General features: G+C 35.5%; 2 protein-coding genes across 2 annotated transcripts; one reads left to right on the top strand and one right to left on the bottom strand.

The window, feature by feature from the left end:
* The first annotated feature begins 1541 nt into the window (after positions 1 to 1541).
* Positions 1542 to 14290, top strand: Pgm1 (phosphoglucose mutase 1). The gene is made up of 13 exons (XM_045755019.2): positions 1542 to 1734; positions 2797 to 2943; positions 3621 to 3783; positions 5861 to 5979; positions 6346 to 6499; positions 7808 to 7900; positions 8455 to 8552; positions 9290 to 9444; positions 10738 to 10848; positions 11799 to 11939; positions 12209 to 12392; positions 13366 to 13500; positions 13758 to 14290. The coding sequence occupies exons 1-13, from the start codon at positions 1639 to 1641 to the stop codon at positions 13845 to 13847; spliced, it is 1686 nt and encodes a 561-aa protein (XP_045610975.1). The 5' UTR covers positions 1542 to 1638; the 3' UTR covers positions 13848 to 14290.
* Positions 14291 to 15380: 1090 nt separating this feature from the next.
* Positions 15381 to 25777, bottom strand: LOC123766137 (CST complex subunit CTC1). The gene is made up of 7 exons (XM_045755018.2): positions 25521 to 25777; positions 24905 to 25061; positions 22980 to 23099; positions 21561 to 21805; positions 19836 to 20000; positions 18798 to 18933; positions 15381 to 18305 (listed from the first exon to the last, which is right to left on the bottom strand). The coding sequence occupies exons 1-7, from the start codon at positions 25571 to 25573 to the stop codon at positions 16482 to 16484; spliced, it is 2700 nt and encodes an 899-aa protein (XP_045610974.2). The 5' UTR covers positions 25574 to 25777; the 3' UTR covers positions 15381 to 16481.
* Between the last annotated feature and the right edge of the window lie 1382 nt (positions 25778 to 27159).

Genomic DNA, 27159 nt, shown 5'->3' with positions numbered 1-27159 from the left:
AGATATTTCACATTGTGAAATTATGTAAAACTCCCTCAGTACGAGGAAAGAGCAAGTCTTATGGTTACGTTCTTGTGCTGAGCTCTGGGGCATGCAATAGAGGCAATGTCTGTGCCCACACAACATCCAAATAAATAATATACATGGCAATGAAGAGATACACTGTGTGATAATACAGAACAAAGCAGGCTGCAGTACCTGGCACAAATTCCATCTTAGTGCTCTATTAGCAAAACTAGCTATTAAGGGTAAAATTGTCCTCGGCAGACAAAGATTATGAAACTACTAATACTGGTTGCTTCTTGAGGACAGTGTCTGTCTGTTCAAAGTTGCAGGGCAGACACTTAAATACAAATACAAATATTTATTCAGGTAAAGTACATACATACAAGGTAAGATACAAAAGTTGATGGATTTATAGAAAGAGCTGGTACATACAATACTTGGGGCTAGCCTTTTCCAAATTTGTAAGGGAAATTGAATAAAGGTATGGGATGAATATAGGCTGGACAGGTTAGGCCTGTTATATGATTTAAGAAATAAAAGTAATTATTGACACCACCCCTATCCGATTCTCATGAACTCAATTCCGGTCGTGTGAAATATGGGTTGAGATGCCCAAAGACTTTTTCAATATAAAAAATAATTTCTTATACAGTACTGTAGTTTTATTGCTCCCTAATATTGTATGAAAGGGAAGAAGGGTTCTGGGAAGGACGAGCGGAGAGTGAAATGGTGGGGATGATGAGGGAACATAAGTGAAGGATGGAGATAATGAGTGGAGGGTACCCGGGCAATGCAGGCTAACCCTCGTCGTGTGTGTACTTTATATACTGTATAATATATGTATATATATGTGTGTATATATATATAATATATATATATATATATATATATATATATATATATATATATATATATATATATATATATATATATATATATATATATATATATATATATATTACTGGACAATTTTAAATGTTTATTAAACCATGCAATACAGTAGGACACAACAGGCATTGTCAATAAGGTTACCGGACAGTAGGAGAGAGCTTCACTGAATTAGGAAATAAATACAATGTAGTCTGCAGGATTGTCTATTTTTAACTTCCTTTGACCTCTAACCTTGACTGACAATTAATGTTCCTGCCGTTTATTCAATAAAACGCATTAAAAGCTTAATTTCTATCACCGTGTACAGAAAACACCTTCGCTACAGGAAAGCATGATACAAATTATGTACTAAAAATATACTTTAGTGAAAATATATTTGACTATGTCCTCGGATGACCTTGAATGTTCTCTAGCGGTCGGCGGCGTCGTCTGCTGTGCGTGTCTCGGCCTCTTGCACGAGGCTACAAGTATCCATTATTGTACTTAACCTTAAATCCCAAATAGTGTTAGCCATAACCGGAATCCTCTTCACCTTAAAATATATCTGTTAATCGGAATAAGTTATTCGAATCGGCATTTCATAGTAAAAAATGGAAGTTAGAATGGATGAAGCTGTTGTCAGATCGAAGGGTTGGGACAATGGAAACAGCTGATTGTGTTGTTGTGTTAAGGTGAATGTGTTGCTGTGCTGCTGCTCCTGTCTCCCTCTCCCAGCTGCAATCCTGCCTCCACCCAGTCTAGATGTCTCTCGCGGTTTACTCCAAGTCAACCACACCCTTCGAGGGTCAGAAGCCAGGTACCAGCGGCCTTAGGAAAGCTGTTAAAGTATTCCAACAGGCAAGTTAACTAGAGACTCAGTCCATCTCTGGTCCATCATTTTAACATCACAAAGCTTTAAACCCATAAATTTTCTCAAACTTTATTATTATAATGCACCATTAGTCATTGAAAGAATTTAAGAATCAATTTCCTAAGTTTTAAGAATCCCGTTTCCTAATTTGGCAAGCATTTATATGTTGTTGTGTCACACGAGAGTAGATGTGAGCATCCTGGCAGCCTCCGCCAGTGTTGTTGCTAGGCTGGCACGTGACTCCAAAGACAACCCTCAGTTGTCACGGTGACAAGCCTTGGTACGAGCTGTACCAAGGAATGTGTTGTCTCCTGTTCATTTACAAATATAATACCAACCCTACCTCACAGAGCATAGGTGATATTGGATCCACTTTAGCCAAAATAAAAAGCCAAGTTCTGTCTGCCGGAAACGCTGCATACTAGTGGCTTTACAAGAATGTTATTACTATGCTATGTATCCTCACAATCCCAATGTACCTTCTTGTATATATATACATAAATAAATAAATAAATAATAACTTAATGTTTCCACAGATTCCAGATATATACTGTATCTGGATGACCACAGTGTTTCCCTTGAAGTCAAAGTAGTGTTGACCTTTTACTAGGCTTTCTATTTTTTTGTTTTATGGCAGCTCCAATCTGCCAAGATGCAGTTCAGATTCTTTATTTAGTTAAAGGTACATCCATTGAGTTACATAATGATGGATTTAAAGATATAGTACATACAATACTATTGATGATTGGAGAACAGTTATTCTGAGGTTGTTCAAAATACATTTGACAAAAACAAATCATGATTTCTTGCTAATTGTATTATGAACACAACTACATAATGGTTTTAATTAATGATCATCATATCCAGGTTATATAATTGCAGTTTTTTTATTATAATTTTATATAATAAGATAAGAAAAAACATTCAATAGGCATGGTTTCCTATCAAGTACTGTATTTGTATTCATTATTTATATTTGTCTGTGATATAATGTTTAACTTAGAAATGATATTAGAATGAATAGTTGTGTAATTAAATGTCTTCTACAGGAAAATTACACCGAAAACTTTGTACAATGCATCCTGAGTGCCATGGGTGGCTCCCTGAGTGGCAGCACACTTGTCGTTGGCGGTGATGGACGGTACTTTGGAAAGAAAGCTGTTGATATTATTATCAAGATGTGTGCAGCTAATGGGGTAAGGATGATAATTTATATCATATTTATCCCAGATGCATAAATAGGCAAGTAGTAATAAAATTTATAAATACAGTACTACAGAGGATTTGATTAGTTATTTCATACCAGGTACGTATTTATATATTGCATATAAATACTCTAATCACACACTTTTTTTCCATACTAGCAAAACAAATCCTCTCTAAATAAATCTGTCTTGACACTTCATGGTACTGTAAGAGCAATATTCTTTGCATTTCATTTAGTCTCTGGTTCATATCCGTACTTGCCTCTGAAGAATGCTTGATAGGACTTGCACAAAATCTTCCATGTGTATTTTGTTACACTGCTTTTTATGGGTATGGTTATATATAGAAAGTTTGCTTTGTTTTAATTGCAACCCCCCACCCTTCTCTCTCTCTTCAGTAGATTCCTGCCTGTGCCATTGGCATATGATATACTAATGTAGAATGTACAGGTCGCCAGTAAAAAGATCATGTCAAAAAACAAAAAAACAAAACAAAACAAAATACAATTAGGCAACATGCCAAATCAATCCTATTGGCATGTAAAAATTTCTACATCAATCCATATATTCTATCACAGTATTTATTGTTCTGTTGCTTGTTGAGGAACTACAAATTGCATCAGGTGTTACATGGTCTTAATGATTCTTCAAACTAAATATTTCCTTAGGTGCGTAAAGTGATGGTCGGTCAGAATAGCATCCTCTCCACACCGTGTGTTTCTTGTGTAATACGGAAGTACAACACTGCTGGTGGCATTGTTCTCACTGCCAGTCATAACCCTGGTGGACCAGATGCTGATTTTGGTATTAAATTTAATATCTCAAATGGAGGTGAGATGTTCTTTGTTAAAGTTGCTCTATATTAAAAGTACAATATTTATATATATCACTGTAATTAAGATTGGAATCAAAGATTTGAAGTGATTTCAGTGTGACTACCTATACTATTAGAAACTTCTGATTGTCTCTACAAGTTAAAAAGAATGGTATAAAATTCGATGCTCTGATATACATTTGGTTCAGGTTTTTATCTGCTTTTCAACTATTACTTCAAATAACATATTGGCCACATATTAGTATTGTACTTGCAATTTTTTATTCTTTTGCATATTTCTTTGCTAAATCTTAATTGTTATTGAAATCTAGTACTGTACACTAATAGGATTTGAACTTGTGGTCTAGTCGTGTTCCAGTCCTGGACATTATTCTTATCATAGTTGTCATTATTTAATGTTTAACTAAAGGCTTCTCAATAGATTTTAATTTTGTTTGATAAATATCTGCTTAATACAGGAATTGTATTGATTAGGAGGGACTGATGTCTGTCAAGGGAAATAGACCTTTTCATGAGACAGATGGGCATGCGGACATGTTTTATCATTGTACTTCTATGGGAAATGGCTTCATCAAAGTGATGAACAAAATGAGTGATATTTAATATAAACTAAGGAATGATAGGTTGCAGTACTGAACATGTGTGTGTGTAATGCTAACATTGTTCGTTGACATTGTATTACTGTTATGCTGTATTTATCCTCATTATAGTAGGCTGCTGTTATGTGTTGCACTTATGTTGGCTTGTGGATATCTTAGTATTCCCTAAACTGCCCCCATTATTTCCTGTGCACAAGGATAATGACTGGATGGAAATGAGACACTAATTCAACTGCACACCAGTAATATATTATAGGCACGACATATACATACACTCACTCATACATACAATTAAGATTTAAGTAAATGTAACCGGTCCAGTGTTTGGGACCGAAGTCAGAACACACAAGAAAATCAAGGTAATTAACTAACTTGACTCTCCACTAGGAACACGCACAACTTGAAACGCCCAACATACTATTCTATTTCGCCAACTTAACCATAATTACTTAACTTGATGAGCTGCTACATTCAAGAGGAAGGAACCCCAACCATTACCACTCCCCACTCCAGTCCAACTGGCGAAACTCTTGCGCTGCTGGCTACAGGCAGCCTGCGCCTGTACCAACACTCTTGGGTCAATAAGCCTGGTAACTAGAGACTAATCATAACTCTTTAACCCACTACCATTCATAAGAAATTTAAGTACAGTGATGCTAGTAATTTACTTGCTCAATTAAACGGATAATGATTCACCTCTACATGACATATGTAGTACTTAAATATGTCTACATTATAACTCGGGTGGTAGCCCTGACCAGCCAATCTAAGTACCATAGTTAATTACCATATCTGAATAAGTACATAGGCTATTGCACAAAGTAAGCTGCTATGTGAATACTAACAGGATTCATATTTCTACAAACAAAGGACCAGGGTAATTGGCAACAAACTACATGGTCGTCAAGTGACCTGACTACTTGCGCTTCCCAACACAACATGGAAATAAACACTATTCATAATCATTATACAGGCTAGTAACATACTTGTACTTATAAGTATTAATGCACACACATATAATGTATGGTGCCTCAAGGTCCCAAAACACCACATGTAGCATGCAAACTAAGACAGATCTCTCGAGAATCGAGTCACCACTGTAGGGTTGGTACCACTGCCAGTAACACCCTGTTACTGACATTCCTAGGGAGACCCTGGTGCCCTCAATTACCAACCTAACATGTGCACACTCGCCTCACTTATATAGTCATACAATATAACAATACATTGCAGTTACCTACAAGAATACATCACCCACATCAATTTACACAACCCAAAAGATCAATAAATGTGAGGATCCTAAGTATCTTCATTGTATCTAGTAATTAAGGGAGATTATTTAAATCTTTATTAATTCATATACTGTACTAGAAAAAATTATGACTTATTTATCCAATTAAACATAACTGGATCATAACGGCTGCCATCTTGCTGAATGGGTATTTAACGAGATATAAACCATTCTGGTCCTCAGGTCCTGCTCCCGATGCGGTTACAAATAAGATCTATGAAATCAGCAAGAACATAGTTGAGTACAGAATATGTCCAGAAGTACATTGTGATATTTCTGTGGTAGGAACACAAGAGTTTGTGGTGAGTATCCAACTCTCTCTCTGTTAATTATGCAAGAAAGTTATTTAACATTTTAGATTGAGTTGTAAATATTTGTAAATTAGTTATTTCCAGCCATTTGGAGATAAGAAAAATACTATACTTGGAATAAACAAAAAATTCACACATAAGAATTTTATCTATTATAGGTCTGAGGGTTATGTAGTGGTGTCCCAGTTTACATAATATGCAGTGAAACCATGAACATTTTTTCCCATTGTCTCCCATTAGAATGTTCTGTAGGGCTGATGAGTTTTTCTGACATAAAATTAGAAGCATAAATGTTGGTGTACGTAAGTATGGTTTTTTCTTTGTCACTAAAGATATTTTCTTAATTTTTTGCTAAAGGTTGAATCCCGACCATTTACTGTGGAGGTGATCGATTCGGTAGCCGACTACGTGGCATATATGAAAGAGATATTTGACTTTAGTGCCATTAAAGACCTTCTTCATGGAGCAACAGGCCAACCTCTTAAAGTTCTTATAAATGCCATGCATGGAGGTAGGACTTCTTAACTGTAGTATATTTATAGGCCATGTTTTGGGGAGTTTTATCCACAAGTTTTGTTTCATTACTAATAAATATGTAAGGCACCTAGCATATTTAAGGGTGGATATCAACTTTACAGCTACGTTATTGTGACTCGTCTGCATTTACAAAGTATTAAATTTTTCATAATGTTACAAGGGATTGTAATTATAGCCAATGCTTATTAATTTGTATTGTCCCTGAAGATCACTGATCTAAGCTTTGTAACCTTATTAGTGTTGAATAAATACAATAGGTGTCTGTTTGCCCTTGACCAAGTTTATTATCTTTAATGAATAATTTAATAATTATTTCTTACTTTCTTTGGTAGTATTTATTCTAAGGTTCTTAAGAGAAATTTAGGCACCATCCTGGTTTAGTTAAGCAACCTAACTACTTTTGCCATCATGGCCTTCCCTGCCAATGCACTCGCTAAGAGTAGAGGCCTAGGTTTCTGACCAGCCGGTCACGGCTGCACGTGGGTACCCCAACCTGTACCTGTTTGTCCGACCCAGCTGTGATGATTCCATTACATGCATGACCATTGACGATCTCTATCATCCTATTTTATTTTGTTTAAAATATCTGTAGAGAACTTTCTGCCATTGCCATTTCATAATATATGTTACATTTTAGCCGTGGCTTCTATTAGTAGCAAAGCCCAAGGGGAACTTGTAGTAATGAAGTTATAGAAGAAAGTTGTGTACGTATATTAAGAGTTAAACCTGACATTCCTGAGTGGGTATTGTATGCTGAATACAGATTGAGCTAAATCACTGATATTTTGAAGGTTAAAGATAAAAACAGCAAAAAAAGCATAAGCAGCAAAGGAAAGTTGATAGGTTAGTCAGTTATGATGAAGCTGCAGAAGAAACAGCAAATGTTAGGCAAACTGCTCAAATTGTTGGCAGGATTGCTGACTCTGGAGAATGCCAAGTATTTCATCCAGGAATTTATCATTGCATGTGTGCAGCGATGGGTTTAATGATGTGGTGTCATGGCAGCAGTCTGTACTATTCAAGTTTAGTCTAAGTGGAGTCTTCAGGACTCCAGCATCACACAGAAATAGGCATTAGGAATACATAGAACTGTATTTAAAGATGCTGTACAGCCTTGGTTGAAGTAGAGAGTTTATTTTAGATGACAGCTCATCTATGTTACAATAAAGTGCCTTTATATTGCCACTTTCAGTTCTGATATGTCTCTTGGTAGCTCAGTGTTTTCCTTAAAGTATTTTGTTTTTGTTTTACTCATTTCTGTACTTTGATCTTGTGCATCCAGTGACGGGACCATATGTTCGGCGCATCTTCTTGGAAGAACTAGAGGCCAGCGAGGACAGTGCTGTCAATATTGAACCTTTGGAAGACTTCGGAGGCAAGTCAATATTATCTTGTTTTTTGGCTGAATTCATCTTATCTACACCTTACATAGTTCATGCACGACATTGCACCACCACAAGCTCATTAAACAGCCTCATTTGGAACCAGTGGTATGTTACCATTTTAATTCCTTTATGATTTAAAGTCTGCTCATTCACTTGCATTTAGCTACAGTATATATAAACTTATGTTGTATATACAATTTTTGTTATTCAGACAGGCTTGTAGATAGAATTTACATGAATCCTATAGCTATTATTCACTTCAAGTTATTTATGTACCAATATCAGATTAAATTTGTCTGTAAAATGATGCATTGTTTAATGGCACTTTTGATCATTATGCAAAGTAAATGTTGAGAATATAATTAATAAGTAAATTGGGTAGATAAACAATTTGAAACATTTGCATTGATTTAATATTAAAATGTTTGAGACCTACTCATTAAATTGGCTTTATTATACGGGATAGTAGGAAATAATCTAGTACTGTACCGTAATTATATACAAGAAGATTGTTTGTAGAAGGCAAATTTTTTTTTCTTGACAGGTCACCACCCAGACCCGAACTTGACGTATGCCGCTGATCTGGTCAAGGCCATGAAGGAAGGAGAGTACGGCTTTGGTGCTGCCTTTGATGGTGATGGTGTAAGTCACTTTTCTCACAAACTACAAGATTTCAATTACTAAATGTCTCTTCGTAAATTATGATACAAAATTTCTTTCGGTATAGAGGGATTCATTTTTGTTGCACCGTATTCTTCTCTTTGAGGAAAGCCAAGAAGATAGGCAGACATGTTGCTCTATGGGGCTTAAGCAAGATGAAATGTTTCAAGTAAGGTTTATTCTCAACTTGGCATTTATCTATGTCATTGTCAACACTTTATCAATTAATTTATAGCTGTAAATTGTTAACTAATTTTTTCCCAGGTAAGATGGGGTGATGGGGAAGGGCTGCTGCTTGAGTTTACCTCACAAATAAGTTAACTTTGAAAATATATTTTTATTTGTTAAATAACATATATAACATTGAAATAGAATTTCAACAGTAGTATGCAATAGTTAAAATTTTCCTTCAATATGTCCCCAGAGGTGTTCATGAATGTGCTGTTAAATAATTCATGGTAAAATTTGTATAATTTGGGCAATTATACATAATAGCACAGTAATTATAAATGTTCCACAACCATTGGGGGCTTACACCTTGAAGACAACAGTATCACTACACCACTAGTTAGTTATCCCCAAGAGTCATTTCCAGTGGGTTTGTCATGTTTCTTCTTCAAATGGGTTTCTGTTTAATATCTTGTATGCTTTGCTGTTTGTACTTAATTTTCATGAAAAAACTTGCATGTGCTTGATCAGCTCCTGCTTTATTTCCACAGGACCGTAACATGATCCTGGGGCACAAGGCATTCTTCGTGACGCCCTCGGACTCCGTGGCAGTTATTGCAGACAACACAGACTATATTCCTTACTTCAAGAAGACTGGCATAAAAGGATTTGCTCGAAGTATGCCCACAGGATGTGCTATCGATAGGCAAGTGAGGGGGTTTTATATATGATTTTGCCCTAAAATCTTTGTATTTATACTTATAGGAAATATCTATAATTGAGCATGTATGGAATGAGTATTTGTACCAACCCATCCTCCTGAAATGATAGTACAGTACTTATAGTAACTATTTGGTCGAAAGTACCAATGTACTGTGATGGACCACCAGTAAATCACTTTTTGAACTACTGTATTAGTTTTATAATGTCCAGAAAAATAAAGCTAACAATTTAACAAATGTTCTTAGTCCTAATATAGTACAGTATGCACTTATACTTTAGGAGGATTGGGCAATTTGAGCACATGCATATATTCTTCTCTCTAAATTACAAGTTTGTTTTTTTGGAAGCCCAGTTCCACTGGTTATCTCTTAATATCTCGTTCAAATGTGGTCTACCTCACTGTGCTTATGGTGAATCTTTAAGCCAAATCTTTACTCCAAGCATCCATTCTGCATCTTTCAACTTTCTTTCTCTGCACTTATTCAAAGCTTCTTATTATGATAAGATATATTATTGAAATTGTAGATAATTTAACTCTTGCCTATCCATTTACTGTGGTGTTCCACAAAGTTCTGTTCTACTGTCTGTGCTTCCATTATTTATCGGGGATCTTCACAGCACATCTAGTGCGATCCATTCTTGTGCTGATGAATCCACTTTCTATTTTTCCTCATTGTTACCTTTGAGGAAGCCTGCAGTTTTAGTAGAGGATGTGCTTGGGTCAAGCAAGTGATTCTTATCTGTAGCTTCATATGCTTGCCTTGCCGAGTGTTCACAGTCGAGATTAGGAGTGCAGTTTGCAAAGATTTGCAACAACATTTTCCTTGTGCCTGTCTGTGACAGTCCATTTAGCTGGTATTGCTTGTCTGTGGATTTTTTTTTTCATTTGCATTGTCAGTCTGGTTGTTATGGCTTTCCTTTCCAATTCTGTACCCACCTGCAGTTTGTAGGTTTTTGGGACATGAATCTGTGATTTTAGAATGCAGGTGGCCATTTTTATGAGAATAATTAAATTTATAAAGCATTTAGTTAATGTAAAAATCTTAATTTCTTTCACTCAATGAGAAACATTTAGGAATTTCTGACTGACATAATGCTCTTATTTCATTAACTTTGCATATTATAATGTAAATGGAGGTGTATAGCTCTATCATTATAGTTTAAATACAAGCACAATTTTTATAACATTTTATATTATTGCCTAACGATTCATGATGTTCTTTGAATTGTATTTCTTCTTAAATAAGTTGCATAATGTGCAGTATTTGTATCACAGGGTTGCTGAAAAGAAAGGTGTTGAAGTGTTTGAAGTCCCAACTGGTTGGAAATATTTTGGAAACCTGATGGATGCTGGTCGGCTCTCCATCTGTGGTGAGGAGAGCTTTGGGTGAGTAGTATTACTTGTTTTGTTTATTAAATCATACATGAAATATTGTTACAAGTTCCTAGTACAGGACTATTTCTTTTATTTAAAAACATAGCTTTGAAACTTTTATCTAGTGTCACTAGATATAAATTCTATTAAAATCATTGGTTCTTTATAAGGAAAAAACCTTATTGTTTATGGGCCATGCAATTCTCTGGTGGTTAACTTTAAAACCATTTACAAAATCAGAGAGGGTAGCAATCTTAATATCTCAAATAATAAGTTTAACTTCCAGAACTTCTGCACATGTGCCCTGATTACAGGGAATAATCAAAGTGCAGTAGGTTCATTTGAAAAAAGTACCCTAGGAAATTTTTCAGTATATGAAGAATGGTTTTGGTAAATATATTATATTTATATTTAGAATTCATCTTAGACCACAGGCTGTATATATTGCTATCAAGTTGGAAGCAAGAGTAGGGAAAAACCCATGGTTAAATAGTGCAGAGAAGCAAAAATTAAGAGCCAGAAAGACGTATTACAGTACTATTAATATATTTTTATCTATATAAATAAAAATGGAAATGTTCGTTTGTGCATAATTGCAAATCTCCGAAAGTTCTTCACCGATTGCTTTGAATTTTTCACACAACGTTCGATTCGCATCCGAGCAGGTTTTTATATATATACTATATAGATGTCACGATGGTAAAAAAAAAAAAAAATGCTTTTTCTGAAAAACTGTTTTTTCATGTGAGGGCCCAAGACCTCTTTACCGATTGAGATTGAATGATTGAAAAAGAAAAAATGCCAGTGTTAAATGCTTCTTTTAAGTTAACATTAGTAGATTAAAAGGTATACATACTGTACATTTGTTGCCACATAGACATAAAGACCACATGAATTGGTAATGTGGATGTCATATCAAACCAGTTCTATCGATACTGTACTGATATTACCTTACCTTGCAGAACAGGCAGTGACCATATTCGAGAGAAGGATGGCATATGGGCAGTGTTGGCATGGTTGTCCATCTTAGCTGGCCGTAATATGTCAGTAGAGCAGATCTTGCTTAGTCACTGGGGCACATATGGCAGGAACTTTTTCACCAGGTATTGTGTGTACTAGCATGTATCCTCTAGTTATTCATAAAAATAGCAGCAATGTGTATATATATGTAATGTCTTGAAGCTCTAAAAATTTAGAGTTTATAATTTCCACTCTTACAGCACATCCTTTAATTACTGAAATGGTAATTTTGACTTTTGATTTGAAGTTTAGGATACTTTAATCTTTTGACCCCTTATGTGTTTTTTTTTACCATTTGAATTTATATTTTATGGTTGTTTAACTTTCAAAATTTACATGTAATATGTTGCAGGTATGATTATGAGAACTGTGAAAGCGAGCCATGCAATAAAATGATATCCGCTTTGGATGCCATGAGCGGTGATGCATCTATGGTTGGTAAACAGCTTTCTCATGGAGAGAAGACTTACACTGTTGCCAAAATTGACAACTTTCAGTACCAGGACCCCATTGATGGTGCTGTAGCAAAGAAACAGGTAAGACATGTTTGCAGCCGAGGTCACATGTCCAAGGGTTGAATGTTAATATTGGGTAAATTAGGCTCGACGGTTACATTTACAGGCACATCATGCCATCTCGAGTCCAGCTTGCTTCTAATTTAAACCAACCAACTGTACCTAACCTTCAGATAACCTAATCATGCCTCACTCACATCCAGAAATACATCACCAGCTGGGAGAGATATACAGTAGATGTATTCCTATACCAAAGTGCCCTGATTTTCTCCAGAAGTGTCTCAACCTCCTAGTTAAGTTTTTATAAATTCTTCAGTCTTGTATGATTTTTTAAAAACTAATTGGCATTAAATTCAATGTTCATAATCCATTTTAAATTTTGTTAGTCTTAAAAAGTCTGAAAGGTAGCATATTTATAAATTACTAGCTGTACCCGGCCATGCATTGCTGTGGCTCCGTCTGGTTAAATGGACGCTCTTCCTTCTATGAATCTTTTAGAGATCATTCTGTACTAGACTGAGCATTTATAGTACCTTCCTAACACAGCAGGAAGAATTTCAAAATGTCCCATCTGCATTATTGTCTATGCTGACCTATGGCACCAGTTTTATGAACCTTTTCAGTGGTACCAGAAAAGGACCTCACCTTAGAAAACGGCTCTTCTGCCAATCAGACTCATTTCTGTTTAACATTCCCTAACTACTTTACCGAGATGATGTTCAGAATGGAATGATTATTCTGACACATCAGTCGTTCTAACATAATTAAATATGTCTATAATACTGGTTCTGAATGGTGATACTGTATATCTGTGTGATCAACCAACTCTTAATATAGAATTATGTATAAAAGAGTGGCAGAGTAAGGGATCTATAGGTTAGTAGTTCAATTTGTAAGTTTCATTATCAATCGTGTATTTTCCATGTAATAATGCAACTCTTGCCATTTCCATTAGTTCTCTGCCATAATTTTTCTCCCATTTTAAATACTACAGGGTGTCCGTATTTTAATGAGTGATGGATCTCGTATTGTGTTCCGATTGAGTGGCACTGGCAGTTCTGGTGCCACAGTCAGAGTTTACATTGAAAGCTACGAATCAGATTCGTCTACTTTTACTAAAGATGCACAGGTAAGTTGGTGACATGTTTGTAAATATGTGATTTTCATTGGTATTATAGAAGTTGTATAGAATTACTCTAAATAAACAAAGATGTATTTAAATATTTTTGCTAGACTACTATCTTAATTATTTAAATGTGACCATCAGTAGATTGAGAGAAAATAAACTTCTGAAGTTAATGTAATGCCAATAGTTTGTGCAAAATGAAGGCAACTAAATGTAAAAAATGTAAACAATCCTATAATTGATTTTCTCTGTATTCACAGGAAGTCCTGAAACCTCTGGTTGAAATTGCTCTGAAACTCTCCAAACTTGCTGAATACACTGGACGCCAGGTTCCCACAGTCATCACCTAAACTTTTTGTGGCAACTGATTTATACAAACTATCTGCACTACTAACTGTGAAGTCAGATACTTTTCTATAATATGTTGCAAGATTGGATTAATTTAAAAACGAAATGGGCTCTTACCGATACAAATTCTAAATGGTCCTGCATTATGGCTTCCTTGGAAGATACGCCACTCGCTTAAGGTTCATTCCACAATGGAGAATAATTGGGTAAAAGTTGCATTAGAACATAAGTCAATAATTCATAGTTAGACATGCAAATATTTTCTAATGTCAAGTATGTATAACTATATACTGTATATATAAAAAATCCTAACCAAGCAAGTGTTCCATTGCTAGTCATCTTCCACTGTAAAGTACAGAGCTTGTTAAAGACATTTTATGCACCAACATTGATATACAATAATGTTAGTGCATAAAAAGGAATAAAGTTTTGTTGAATACTATAATAGTTTTATAACGGATCCTAATGCCAACAACAGTTAATATAAATGCCTGAAATGTTACCTGTATGTAAAAACACAGTATTTAATATACTTGAATGCAGATATGATTATTCACTTTATGTAGGAAATTGAGAGTTGTAAAGGACCTATGTTGCATTTGGGCTTTAATTCACAGTTAATCAAGGATGATGGGTTAACTTAAAGCTGTATTAAATAATTCAAATGTAACCAAATTAAAAAAAAATTATTGCTCATTTAAAAGATTGTATACATATATTAAGTACTGTATTCACACTACAATTACAGCTGTCTGTATAATGAAGCATATGAATGCCGTAGTAGTCATTTAATAGTAAAAGTTTACTTAAATTTGACATTAAAAACATTAAATCAAATTGTAGCATACATTACCGGATTTGTAATGCAGTATTATGTACTGTATATGGACGCTGGGTAAAGAAGTAAACTACAGGACTAACCTTAGTGTTGTGGAGCACACTCCTAGCTCCTGAGGAGTGTGGCGACCATCTTATCTTGAGATGATTTCGGGGCTTAGCATCCCCGGGGCCCAGTCCTTGACCGGGCCTTCCTTTTTGTTACACACCCCCAGGAAGCATTTGATGGTGCTACATAGCCTTCCCGGTTTGGTGCCTTCTTTCGATAATTACCTACTTAACCCCAGGAAGCAGCCCATAGCAGCTGTAACTCCCGGGTACCTATTTACTGCTAGGTGAACAGGTGACCATGCCTGAGTGCAATATATAATTTAAGACAATCGTCTGAATATTTTTGGTACAATATAGATTGAAAATGGAAGACACTGGAAATTTTTATACAAGATTTAATTTTTTAAATCTGGGACGTACATTTTTTGTTTATCAGTTTTCAGCTACAATGTATCAAGACTGCTGCAGTCTCTGGCAGACAAGTAAGTAGGGTGAGGAATGTACAAGATCATTTCTAGTCACCTACCGAGTGCAGAAGCTGCCCAATCTCAGACGACATAACTCATTTGTAAAGCAAACACCTTTTGAGGTGTGGAACATATTCTCAAGCATTATCAAATGTAGTGTAGGGTATCAACAAAGAGCTGTTATAAAATAATAATCTTTTAATAAATAAAATATGAACTTTTATGAAAATTAATTTATATTAATTCTTCTATGAATTATAGCAAGCTAAAATACACATCATGCAGTTTTTCAACATTAAATAGAATTATTAACATACAGTAATACAGAACAAAGCTTCTTAATACTATACAGTATAATGGATTTTATTACTGTATAAGAACGTTTATCCTTGTATCCCAATTTGTTAAATAATAAAATGTAGTTAAACATGCAATAAACATGTGAGAAAATATAGGCATGCACACAAATAATTAAGACTGGCAAGATACTCTTCAACTGCCTCAAGTTATGAGAAAGTAATTATTAAAAGGTGCCACCAAATCAAGTTGATCATTTGGTCCAATTATTGATTTGCAGCATTCTAAAACTTCCACATTCTCCAACTTTAGTGAAGTGAGGAGAGGAGGCAGTTACACACCCAATACAAAAACAGTATAGAAAAAGGTCAAGAATACAGAGATTTCAAAATAACACACATCCCAGCACCATGTAATCCACACAAATATTTATGAAAACAAAAATTGGGTAGTTTTAGGTTTTACAAGAAAATTACCATAATTGCATTTTTTTTTCCAAATACTATAATGGTTCTCGTTCGATCGCACTTCCATTAACGTCTTACACAGCACAGACTACTGTACTCCACACATCCACACTCTAGGAAGACAAGATGTGTGAAGGAACAATACTGAGTGGAAGTAGCTTGCTAGGAGACAATGTATGATGAAAATGTGGTGTATTATACATCTCGTGTATGAAACAGTCAAAATAACAGACTGGTACAACCACACAGCATTTCGACATTTCCAAGTGCAGAATTTATCATTATCAAAAATTACACACACGAATCACTGATATCTAATTACTGAACAATAATTTTCTATTCAATATGAATGCTTACCCACCTCAAACACAGAAAATGAGAATGATTTATGCAAAATGGAGGAAAATCTGAATTTATGAGAGATGGAATGAATATGAACAATCAATAATGTCTGGACAAAGTTTTTTCTGCTATAAAATAGAAAACAATCACTAATTTATGAAAAAATACAAGTGCATTATTTCTTTGCATGTTTTACCAGTTTTTCACTGTCAACATTTGGATGAATCTCTGATAACTCCAAACAGTATAAATGTAAACGATCTTTATACCGACTGGGCCCTTGTGACTGTGAACTAAATCTCCGGCATGTGAATGTTAGAGGTCTCAATAACTGGTCATTGGAGCAGAGTTTCTCAAAAACCTTGGAAGATACAGATGCCAGAAGTATTTGGGAATTGCCTAATTCACGATCCCTCCTCTTAATTGATAAGTAGGTTAACTGATGAAATCCTGAAATAATATTATTTTCTAATAATTTAAACTGTTGATGACTAAGTTGTAAAAGAATTTGTACTTGGTCAACAGAATCAATAAAGACTAATGCAGTTGAAGTGCCATCATCAATAATCACTTGAGCAGCAGCAACAATTTTGCCTGTTGGCTGTGCATGACAACCAACGTAAGTGCACGACCCTTCGACCATGTCCGAATTACAAAAGCAGCACACCGATTTCAAACTGACTTTAATTATTCGTCCAACAGTAGCAAAACAAACAAATGCTCCATGTTGAGGTGCATCTCGAAGATAAACAAATTTTTTTCTCTTCCTATGAGGCAGATTTGAAATGGGAGCAGGTAGGGCTACGGGCACAAGACACGTAAACACTGTGCCCTGAAGGTAAACTTTGTTTGCCTTCGAGACATTCCTTTTAACACTAGATGCAATAACTGATACCCCAGGAATTATTCCTAATGGGTAATGTTGTATAAAATTATTAGAAGTGCTATTTAAATACAGCCATATTTCACTATTTGAATTTTCTTGATCTTCAAGTAAAACTCTTATAATTTTGCTCCCTGGAACACCAACATGGTATTTATTGGCTGCATCTACTGTAAAACATCTGATTTCAGAAATAAATTTAGGAGTCATATGTGCCCTTTCTTTCACAGTACCAATAACAGAAATTAGCCCATGATTATCAAACTCTGGCTTCAAAATTTGAGTTACACTTAATTCAGTCTGGTGGCAATTTTCATTTGTGACATCTACTACGGAAACACATTCTGGAATATAAAGGCATTCACATGTACCAAAGTGACTCTGAAGGGGTCTTAGCCAGGAATTTGAATGGGTTTTTTTCATTAACAATTCAGCATTTTCTGACTCAGGGATTTTGATCAGACACTGGTGCCCTTCTTGAACGCATGAATGTATTAATGCATTGCTACCAGAAAATCTAACAAAAGTTTGTCGCATCTCGTCTAGCACAGTGCGTTGCTGCAATCTCATTACTACTGCACGGGCTATGAAAAACATATCACAAATTTCATTTCCTGATACTCCTTTTGAGGACTGGAAATTATTGAATACTATGCAAGATTTGGAAATTATTTTGATATTATATAAAGAACCCATCTCACTGCTAGCAATAAGTTTTTGTGGCATATTAACAGATTCTTTTAAAATTACTACATCTGAACTCTTAATCATAATATACTTCTTGCATACACTTTCCACAGATATTTTACCAAATATATTGAATTCTTCTATAACAACAATAAAATTAAAAAGTGCCACAACTGCACCAACTTTATGAAATACATTTTCTTTATTACCAACAATAAGGAGATCTAGCGGTACCTGTGATGTCTGCTGACACACCTGCAGGACACCACTGTCACCGCAGACAAGCTTCCCCACCAGTACCTTGGACTCGTTACCATCAACAACAACATGATGCCAAAGTGTCGGTGCTTCACATCCTGCAACACTTTCAGGATTTATATTTGTTTTCAAGCTGTCCAAAGTAACTGCAGTAAAGGGAGCCACAAAATCCTAAAATTAAAGAAAATACAAATGAAGCTCAAAACATTTTGTACTTATTAATCTGTATGTATGTATACTCAATATGTACTGTATATGAATGTACATGTACTGTGTATAATATATACACAATATATGAGTGTGACATCACAGGGTAGAAGGCACTAGAGTGGTGTCCGACATGGTCAGTGGACATGAAGGGAACGGAACTAATCAGGGATGGTTCGTAGGCAAACTGGACCATCTCCCTTCCACCGCTCCCAGGCCAGAGGGAGGCCTGACAGACCGCTTCCTCGATTCCCAAACTTAGTTCAGGAATCGTGAAACCCGAACCCAGATAGTGAAACTGGAACTTTCGAATAACTTAAGTTCGCACACCAATTGGTCTTCTGTATACTCCAAAGAGTATACCTTGAAACCTCTTCTGTATATACAAACCTATAGCAGAGATTTACAACATAAATTTTGTATCAAATCTCTACTTGTATTGCGGGATGAACTTACTTGATTGACGATGCACTCGTAGTGCGACATGAATTCCTGGTAAAGGGAGCGGGACTCTCTCTTGAGCAGATTCCGCCTGGCACCTTCTTTAATTAAATTAGACAGCAAGCTCTTGCAAGCTCCATTCCAGTTTCTCCTATTAAACATTTCAGAAAATATTTGAAAACTTATGAGTTCATTGTTTAATACTGAACTTTATTACAATATATTCTTTACCCACATACAAAACCATTAGCTGTTAAAAACATCCAACATTAATAAATTAAATGTCATTATAAATGAATGCAGTATGAATACCTAAAGTAACTACAGTACTGGATACTTATATACTTAAAAGTAAAGAAAGAACCGTATACTACTTCCAGCCTGATGTATGTAAAGTGAATCTTGGGTATGGAAAGGATCGGAGCATTCAAGGGGTACAAGTCGTGGAATTTTGTTGTTTAAAGTATCTGGTGCAAATATGTGAGATGGGCATAGCAATGGGAATGTAGTGTATATGAGAGATATGGTACAGGGAAATGGAGTGTGGGAATGAAATGTGAAGAGGACAAAGGACAATACACTGAGGTGGTATGGATATGCTAGTACAATGTCCGAGAATTTTTTTCAACAATAAGGGTGTAAAAGGGTAAAATAAATGGAGCATGTAATAGAGACTTGAGCTCTTTCCTTTTAAGAAACCAGTCAACAAAATATGAAAGAAAATGTGGAGGGATTCCGAGCTTGAAACAGTATATAGTGTGGTGTCAAGCCTATAATAACTTCTGCTATAGCCACCACCTAATGGGGAGCTCCTAAGAATAAGTGAGGTGTCTGGGCAACAGATAGGAAAAGCAACAACGTATCCTCCTCACAACAATCTAACGGTAAAGTATACAAAAGAAAGATCTCATAATAGAGTGGAACAAGTCAAAGATTCCTGTACACTGAGCACCCTGAGGAACATACTGCAGATGGATGGTCAGGGAATCATGACAAATAACAGAGAAGTCAATACTTAGTTTTCATATAAAAAAAAAAAAACTGCAAACAAACCTTCTAATAAGCTTCTCATCCACAAACTTTGGGCAGAGGGCACTTATCAAGCTATTCTGGAGATCCAAGAGCCAAATGATGCCACGAATGCCAGGATTATACAAGTGCACAGAATCCACAATAGAGCTCTCACTCCTCTTGTTGTGTGTGTGGACTGGGGTCTTCCTGTTGGTTACAAACTTGGAAGCATTAGCTTCATACCATTAATTTAGCTTTTTACCTATAAACTAAATAAATTACAAAATTCTCTCATATTAGTTGTAGCGAGTAAGCTTATACTCGCTCCATTATCTCTATCGTAATAGCGTAACTAATTTGCACTAATTACAGAAGCAACAATCCTTTCCCCAATTACAGGTAATACTCTTCTCATCTTGTTGGAGGGAGCCGAGGTTTAATCACCATATAAGCAAGCGATGTGAGTAATAGCAAACAGTACAATTTCCAGTCAAGAATGTAGCACTCGGCATAGGCAGTCCTAATCGTCTCCAAAACGCTACAGCTTCGACACAGAACAGGCAGCAGACTAGGACCGCATCGAGCTACAACGCTCTCTCACATAGAGCTCCGCGACTCCAGCCACACTCGGCTCTCTGCTGTGCTCCAAGCTCTGTCTCAATGTCTACGACACTGCTGTATCCAGGACTACTAAATAAATATGAAACTCACTAAACACTGTGTACCTAATCTACCCAACAACGTAACATAAATTTACTGTGTAACATACAATTATCTTTCTTTCAATTCCCAAATTTCTCAATTGTAAACTCATTATCTATATACAGCCAGCTTGTCCTCTGCCTATAATTAATAATAATAACAATAATTACTGTATTAATGAATAATAATAATTATTAATAATAATATTAGTAATATTATTCATTAATAATAATTATTATTAATCATTTATTAATTATTATTATTAATCAATTAATACTAGTTAATAATAATAATAAATTATTATTAATGAATAATAATAATAATATTATTACTGTATAACTAACAATTAACTATATCATGGTAATTAAGTGCAAAAACTGCAAAGTAAATTGCATTTTATTCTGCCATTTCAAGGCATCAGTACGACTGAAGGATGGCAACAAGCTCTCTGAAGTTAAGTTTATAAGCAGTTGGGCCCATAGCCAGAGACATCATCTCTGCTCTATCATCACAGTCAGCTTGCAATCATTTGAACCCGAGTTTGATTACCGGGCAGGGCGAGCCTCGTTACCACATTTCCTTATACCCCCATATCTCTCTTCTCCTAGCAGTAAACAAGTACCCAGAAGTTAGTAGCTGTTGTAGATTGCATCTTAGGCAATATTCAGAGGGTTCTTAATGTGTTCCAAACAACAAACCCTCTGGTATAATATTTTTCATGGTATCATAGAAGTATCATTTCCTTCCACGGAAAGTGATTTTTAGTTTATCTGGTTTGATCTTCAATTCCAGGTTCCTTCTTCTGGAAGGATTTTCTCACTTGACCTGTAAACTGCAGGAGGTATTTAAAAGTACTACATCAAAGTGCATGACTAAAAACAGCCAACAAATCAAGTGGGAAAATAGATACAGATAGCAACTGAAGCACAACGTATTAGGATTAAATACCATTCCCTGCTCTCAAAAAGATGCAACAGTAGGATACCTCGGAAATTTGACACTATTTTCATTTTGAATTTAAATTCTCAGGACATAATAATGCAAAGATAGACAGCACTTACTTACCTAATCTTTCTCACCAAGCTCCGTGCACAGCATACGAGATGAAATATTCCAGAAATCCTTAAGTAGTGAGCATGGTAGACTGTAATGGAGTCTCCTTTTTCAAGAGATTTACATGTTCTAGACTCGGCCAAATTCTCAGTGTATAGTTCTCCAGCAAAATCAATCAGATAGGAAACAATCAGGCGGTGTCGACCATCAAGTTCATAAATTCCAGCCTCTTCGTCTACAACACCAGTTATGGTTCCCTGGAATTTATGTAATCATCAATTACACTTCACCTATTTTCAAAGGTGTGAAGGCACAGAAAAGAAAATTGTAGATACTCTAATCAAAATTATTCCAATTTCTTAATTACGGATAAAAAAGCATGGCTGGATTGAATGCGTGTTTAAAGAAGAAAGAGAGGAAAAAGGGAGGAGGCAGCGGCCAAGATATCTACATACACAAAACATTGACACAAATATCCGTACAACTTTTCACACGTAATTTATGGATGTTTTCAAATACAAAATGCATTTCTCCTATCTTTTACAGTACTTTAAAATGAGAGCTTAAAATGAGACTTCACTATTATTATTTTTTTTTTTTTTTACTTTTGCACTCCACATATTCATCACATTTTCATTCACTACTCTTATAACATCACCCCAGCAGGAAAAACCATGGTCAAATAATGTCATTTGCCCAGCTTGTGCCCCTGGGACACACGATCCTCAGATTGCCCACTTCTACTACTGCACCCTGACCAACCCTATTAAGTAATAACTATCGAAGTGGATGAGAGGCACAGAATATCCATGAAGTAAATTGTTTTATTCTTGTACATCAAGAACCTATTGGGGTGGTTTCACAAAGTCATAAAATAAATTGTGTTCTAACTGAATGGAATGACTACCACACACATCATTAATTTAGTGATTTAATACAATAAAATCTAGAGATGTGGAAATGCCAGGAAGTCTTAATACAATTACTATAAAAAAAAATATGCTTAAGTTTACCCGTGTTGGATGTCTGCAAAGAGGTAAAAAAGAAAAAAAGTTAGCAAGTTAAATTCATAAGGTATATCTCTCTATACTGTACGTTTTCAATGCTTTATTCTCTCTGGAAACTTACTCTCCGTGTAGTAGGCGAATACATAGAGAGATTCTATCCCATACAAATTGTCTTCACGCATTAATAACTCAAATGAGCACCTGAAAAATTTATCAAAACACATTAATTGTTGGTTTAGTCATCAAAAAGTGGAGCTGGAGTAGTAATAATTTGTGAAAGATGTGAAGATTTCCACAGGTAGCACATGCAAGAAAGCACAAGGGAAGAAACACTAAAAAATTCACACACAGCACTTCTATGCAAGTACAGTAACATATTTATGGTCCAAAAATATTCCTGCAAATGCTCAGTAAGCGGCCTTACCTTATAAGAAATGAGGTCTTTATCTTGTTTTACATCAAGATCATCATCACGCTCATCTTCTTCCAACTGTGTCAGCATGGACAAACGAGTTGTAAGTAATACCGGTATATTATATTTGTCCTGAAATGATGCTTAGAATGAACATGCTATACTGGAAAAATTATCAGGTCTACACACAAGAACATAAAAATAGAGGAAGCTATAGGTCTACTAACCCATGTTAGGCTTATCTTATATACAGGTGTATATATATATATATATATATATAGTCTGTCTAACCTATGATACAATCCAGCAACCCCATTTTAATTATGCTGTTCAGCAAACCATTCTATAAATCTACAGCCATATTTCCATACAAGTTTTTAGCGTGTTCTTTTCTAAAATTTAAACTTATCCAATTTCAATTTTATTCCAGATGTTAATTTGAGCCAATTTTTAGTACTCTAGTGTATACAATAAATATCCTGCTCGTCATACCTTTTCATCCATTTGTATACAGTACTTCAATAATATACCCCTTAATCTTTATTTTATTGAACATGAATTAAGCTTCCTTAATCAAACAGTTTATAAAATTACATTAAAATTAAAGAATACTATAACAGGGATATATTTCATGATTAAAGTATCAATGGTATCTTTGTAAAATTGTCACAGGCAACTTTACATATACTTTTATCAAGAATAATCCATAAAGCTTCTTCGGTGCTCTACAAGGGATGCATTTTAAGAAACAGTACGAGTATGTAGTTTAAGGCCTCCTGCCTGTCCCATTTTCTTGATTAGTACTGTACCACATTTGGTATTTCCCAGATATCTGGGAACTCCCATCCCAAATGTTACATTGCACATCCTAGCTCATAACTTAAAAGTTTTCCATTGGCCTCTTATAGTAGCCATGATTATGTCAGGTCAAGTTAAAATAATTATGAGGAGCAAGCACTTAGTTTGAATATATAGCAAGTTATGTCACATTAACTATAATCTATTTGCAGTCTTCGGGGCTCTGCAAATGATGCACGGTAAAAAAACATATCTCACCCCATGATGTCACTAATTTCTTTTCTCTGATGTCTTGGATATAATGCAGTATGTTGAGATCTGGCTTATTTTTCAACAGGTTGCAAGTAGTGCACAAGATATGGTGTGCATCCATTTACTTGAAAACTTTCACTTGCATCCATTTGTCTAGAAATTAAACTAAGATACCCAAGATCTTTGGCCAAAATGAGAGACAATTAGTGCCATCTATGAATGCAATACATAACCAAATGCTTGCCATGATTTGTAAGCCATTCATGACTGAAATAATTTTCAGGAGATTCAAAAGCTGAATTTGAGGAGATTCTAGTGTTATTTAACGATGTAAGCAGATTAAGGATTAGACAAGAGTATTTGGAAAGTATACATTTATTTACATCAGGAGAAAATCCAACATGATATGATGGATTTTACTCCCACAACACATTTCCATGAAATAATATTAGTGATTGCCAACATAACTACATTTTGTTAGGATTATTTAGACACTGAATATTGATTTAACATTGCTTTACTACGAGTGCCATCTATTTATCCAAGTCGTCTTTCATCTTTTTCTGCCAAAGGTCAAATCAAATCAGTTAATCACGGTCACCACAATCATTTGGAAATTATTCACAAAAATGCTTTCCAAATAAACAGTGGAATTATGATTAATATACACAACTGTTCAATACTGGTAAGGGTTGATCATACAGCATCTTCACCATGTTTCAAACCTAACTAGGCCCATGCTGCAGATTATTTACATAGGTGTGAAAGAGTCAGCCATGTGCATGCAACTAGCCACTTTATCTGTGAAGTGTTTATATTTTCACTTCTTAAATCTTAAAAGCTTAACCTAGTGTGATTATAACATGTAATGAATCATGGATGCTCACCTTAAACAAAACGAAGGTTTTCAAATTTGTTATTCTGTATCTGGATCTGACTTCCAGTGACTGATGCCAAGCTAGCTGGCTGTGTCTTCGCACTATAATATGATGGATTTTATTCCCACAGCACATTTCCATGAAGAACATGTCCTCACTGGAAATTCTGCAATAATTACAACCAGTTTATATTATCATGCTGCTGTTGAAATGAATGTATTTATATGATACAGGTATATTGTATATAACAGCCAAGTGAAAAAAACTATGTTAATGGGAATCTTTTGTGACATGAAAGTTATATTAATTAACTGATTAAGATATTATATACATAGAATATCATATGATATCCTTAGCCTTAAGTAAAATTCAATAATTATGAAATACAATACTGTAGTTGAGAAAAATTGTGCCTAAATGTTCACCCACTTCCTGTAAACACCATTTTCCTTACAAATTCTGCCTTTTATGTCATTGCTACTAACAAAGTTAACCAAAACTTATGAAAAAAAAGTTTTATATTGTGTGAGGTATTGTACACAAACTCCAATAATGCATCTTCCTTCAAGACATTTACTTCCAGCCGTGAAGGCAACACAAGATAACATGTGGTGTGGAGCCTGACCTGAAGGTGTGACTGAGGGCCAGCAGCCTGCCCCGAATGTCGGCCTCCTCCATGGCTCCGCGTTAGCTGCCCTGGAAAACAGCTCGGCCAAGTAAAGCTCAAGCTTCAGCAACTACAGCAACACCTGTTGCTAGCTTCACACGCGACTGCAACACCTGTCACGCCTCACAACACATGTGCTCGGCACTTAATGACAGCGACGTCTCACAACCACAGTTAAACGAGCCTTCTGTTATGCTCACTACGAGCCTAGACTCAATGCTCGGTATTACGCGCATATCAAAATTAGCATACATATAACTTCTATATAATTTATTAATTTATTTGCAATTTTACTGTCTTTAATCAAAGTACGTTGTTTTTTCTTCGCCTGTACTTTCTAGGGAGTTTTGCTCGGGTTTGGGTCAATGTGTGACCACGTGTACTTACCTGGCACAGGAGACAGGTGATCCGTCACGGGAGACATCTCCTGTCACACAGGGTGCAGTCGCACCTTCACAGATCTCCAGTATCATCTATTAATACTGGTAATGGCTCAAAAGGGCCACCACCACTTACGGGCTATTCATGCCCGTGCCACCTTTTGGGTGGCTTAATCTTCATCAATCACGGTGATCACTTGAACTTGTGTGACCACGTGCTCGGTCTGTGACCTTGCTAAGTGATTGTTGTCTGTGGCACTACAGCCAATACACAAGGCAAGAACCTACTGAAGCCGCCCAGAAAAATGTGTTAAATTGTAGCCATGGCTTGATATAATGTAGATGTAATTATAAATACAGTAATATTTATTAATTGTTTAATAAATTCGCAAAATTTAGTATTTTTTACATTATATACAGTATTTAGGCGTTCTTTAATATACAGATATATTATGTAGGATGCTTATACTGTATACTATTGCTGAAAAACTTACAAGGATGACTAATGTCAGCCGTATCAGAGGATTTATGAAGCTGCTTGGAAAGCGGGTAAATCTCTGTATAAAGGAAATGCTACAAGAATTTTGCCCCAAGAGTAACACTTATATGCGATGCTTACTATATTAACCTGCAATGTTAAATGAAATTCTTGTACTGTTATTTGTCTATTTGTACTCACTGAATTTGTGCGCCCCTTGAGGGACTTGAAGTAGAGGGGGTAGAAATAGCCTAAGCTACTCTATTCCTTTGAGATGTATTTCTTTCCTGTCTCAATAAACATACTTGAACTTGAACTTGGAAATACGCCAAGCCAGGGAGACGATGTAGCAAGACTAAGTACAATGACAATTTAAGGCTACAGGACTAAGGCATGACAGGAGAAACTTTTGTAACCTTTCCTGATACAGAACATAACACAGACTTTAAAATTTGACATCAGGCACTAGGCATTCTTTATAATCTTCCTAAGAAAGCAGAAATGTAGTTGCCAGATGCAATCTTACCCTCACATGCCTAGCAAGCAAAACTTCATAGTTTCCTACCTAGTGCTTGAAACTCGCACTGTATCTCGTGTTACCCAATTCCCCAATATATGTACCTATGCCATATAACTTTACCATTATAATAATTGCTGCTATCTTGTATCATGTTATACACATAGTTTGCAGCATTATATCTTGCAATAATCCTCAAATTATGCTAAACTGTACCTGTGG

Source organism: Procambarus clarkii, chromosome 9 (assembly GCF_040958095.1).
Source record: "Procambarus clarkii isolate CNS0578487 chromosome 9, FALCON_Pclarkii_2.0, whole genome shotgun sequence".
Classification (NCBI taxonomy): Eukaryota; Metazoa; Arthropoda; class Malacostraca; order Decapoda; family Cambaridae; genus Procambarus; species Procambarus clarkii.
Note: the sequence above shows the minus strand (reverse complement) of the source record. Positions and strands in the feature narration are given on the sequence as shown.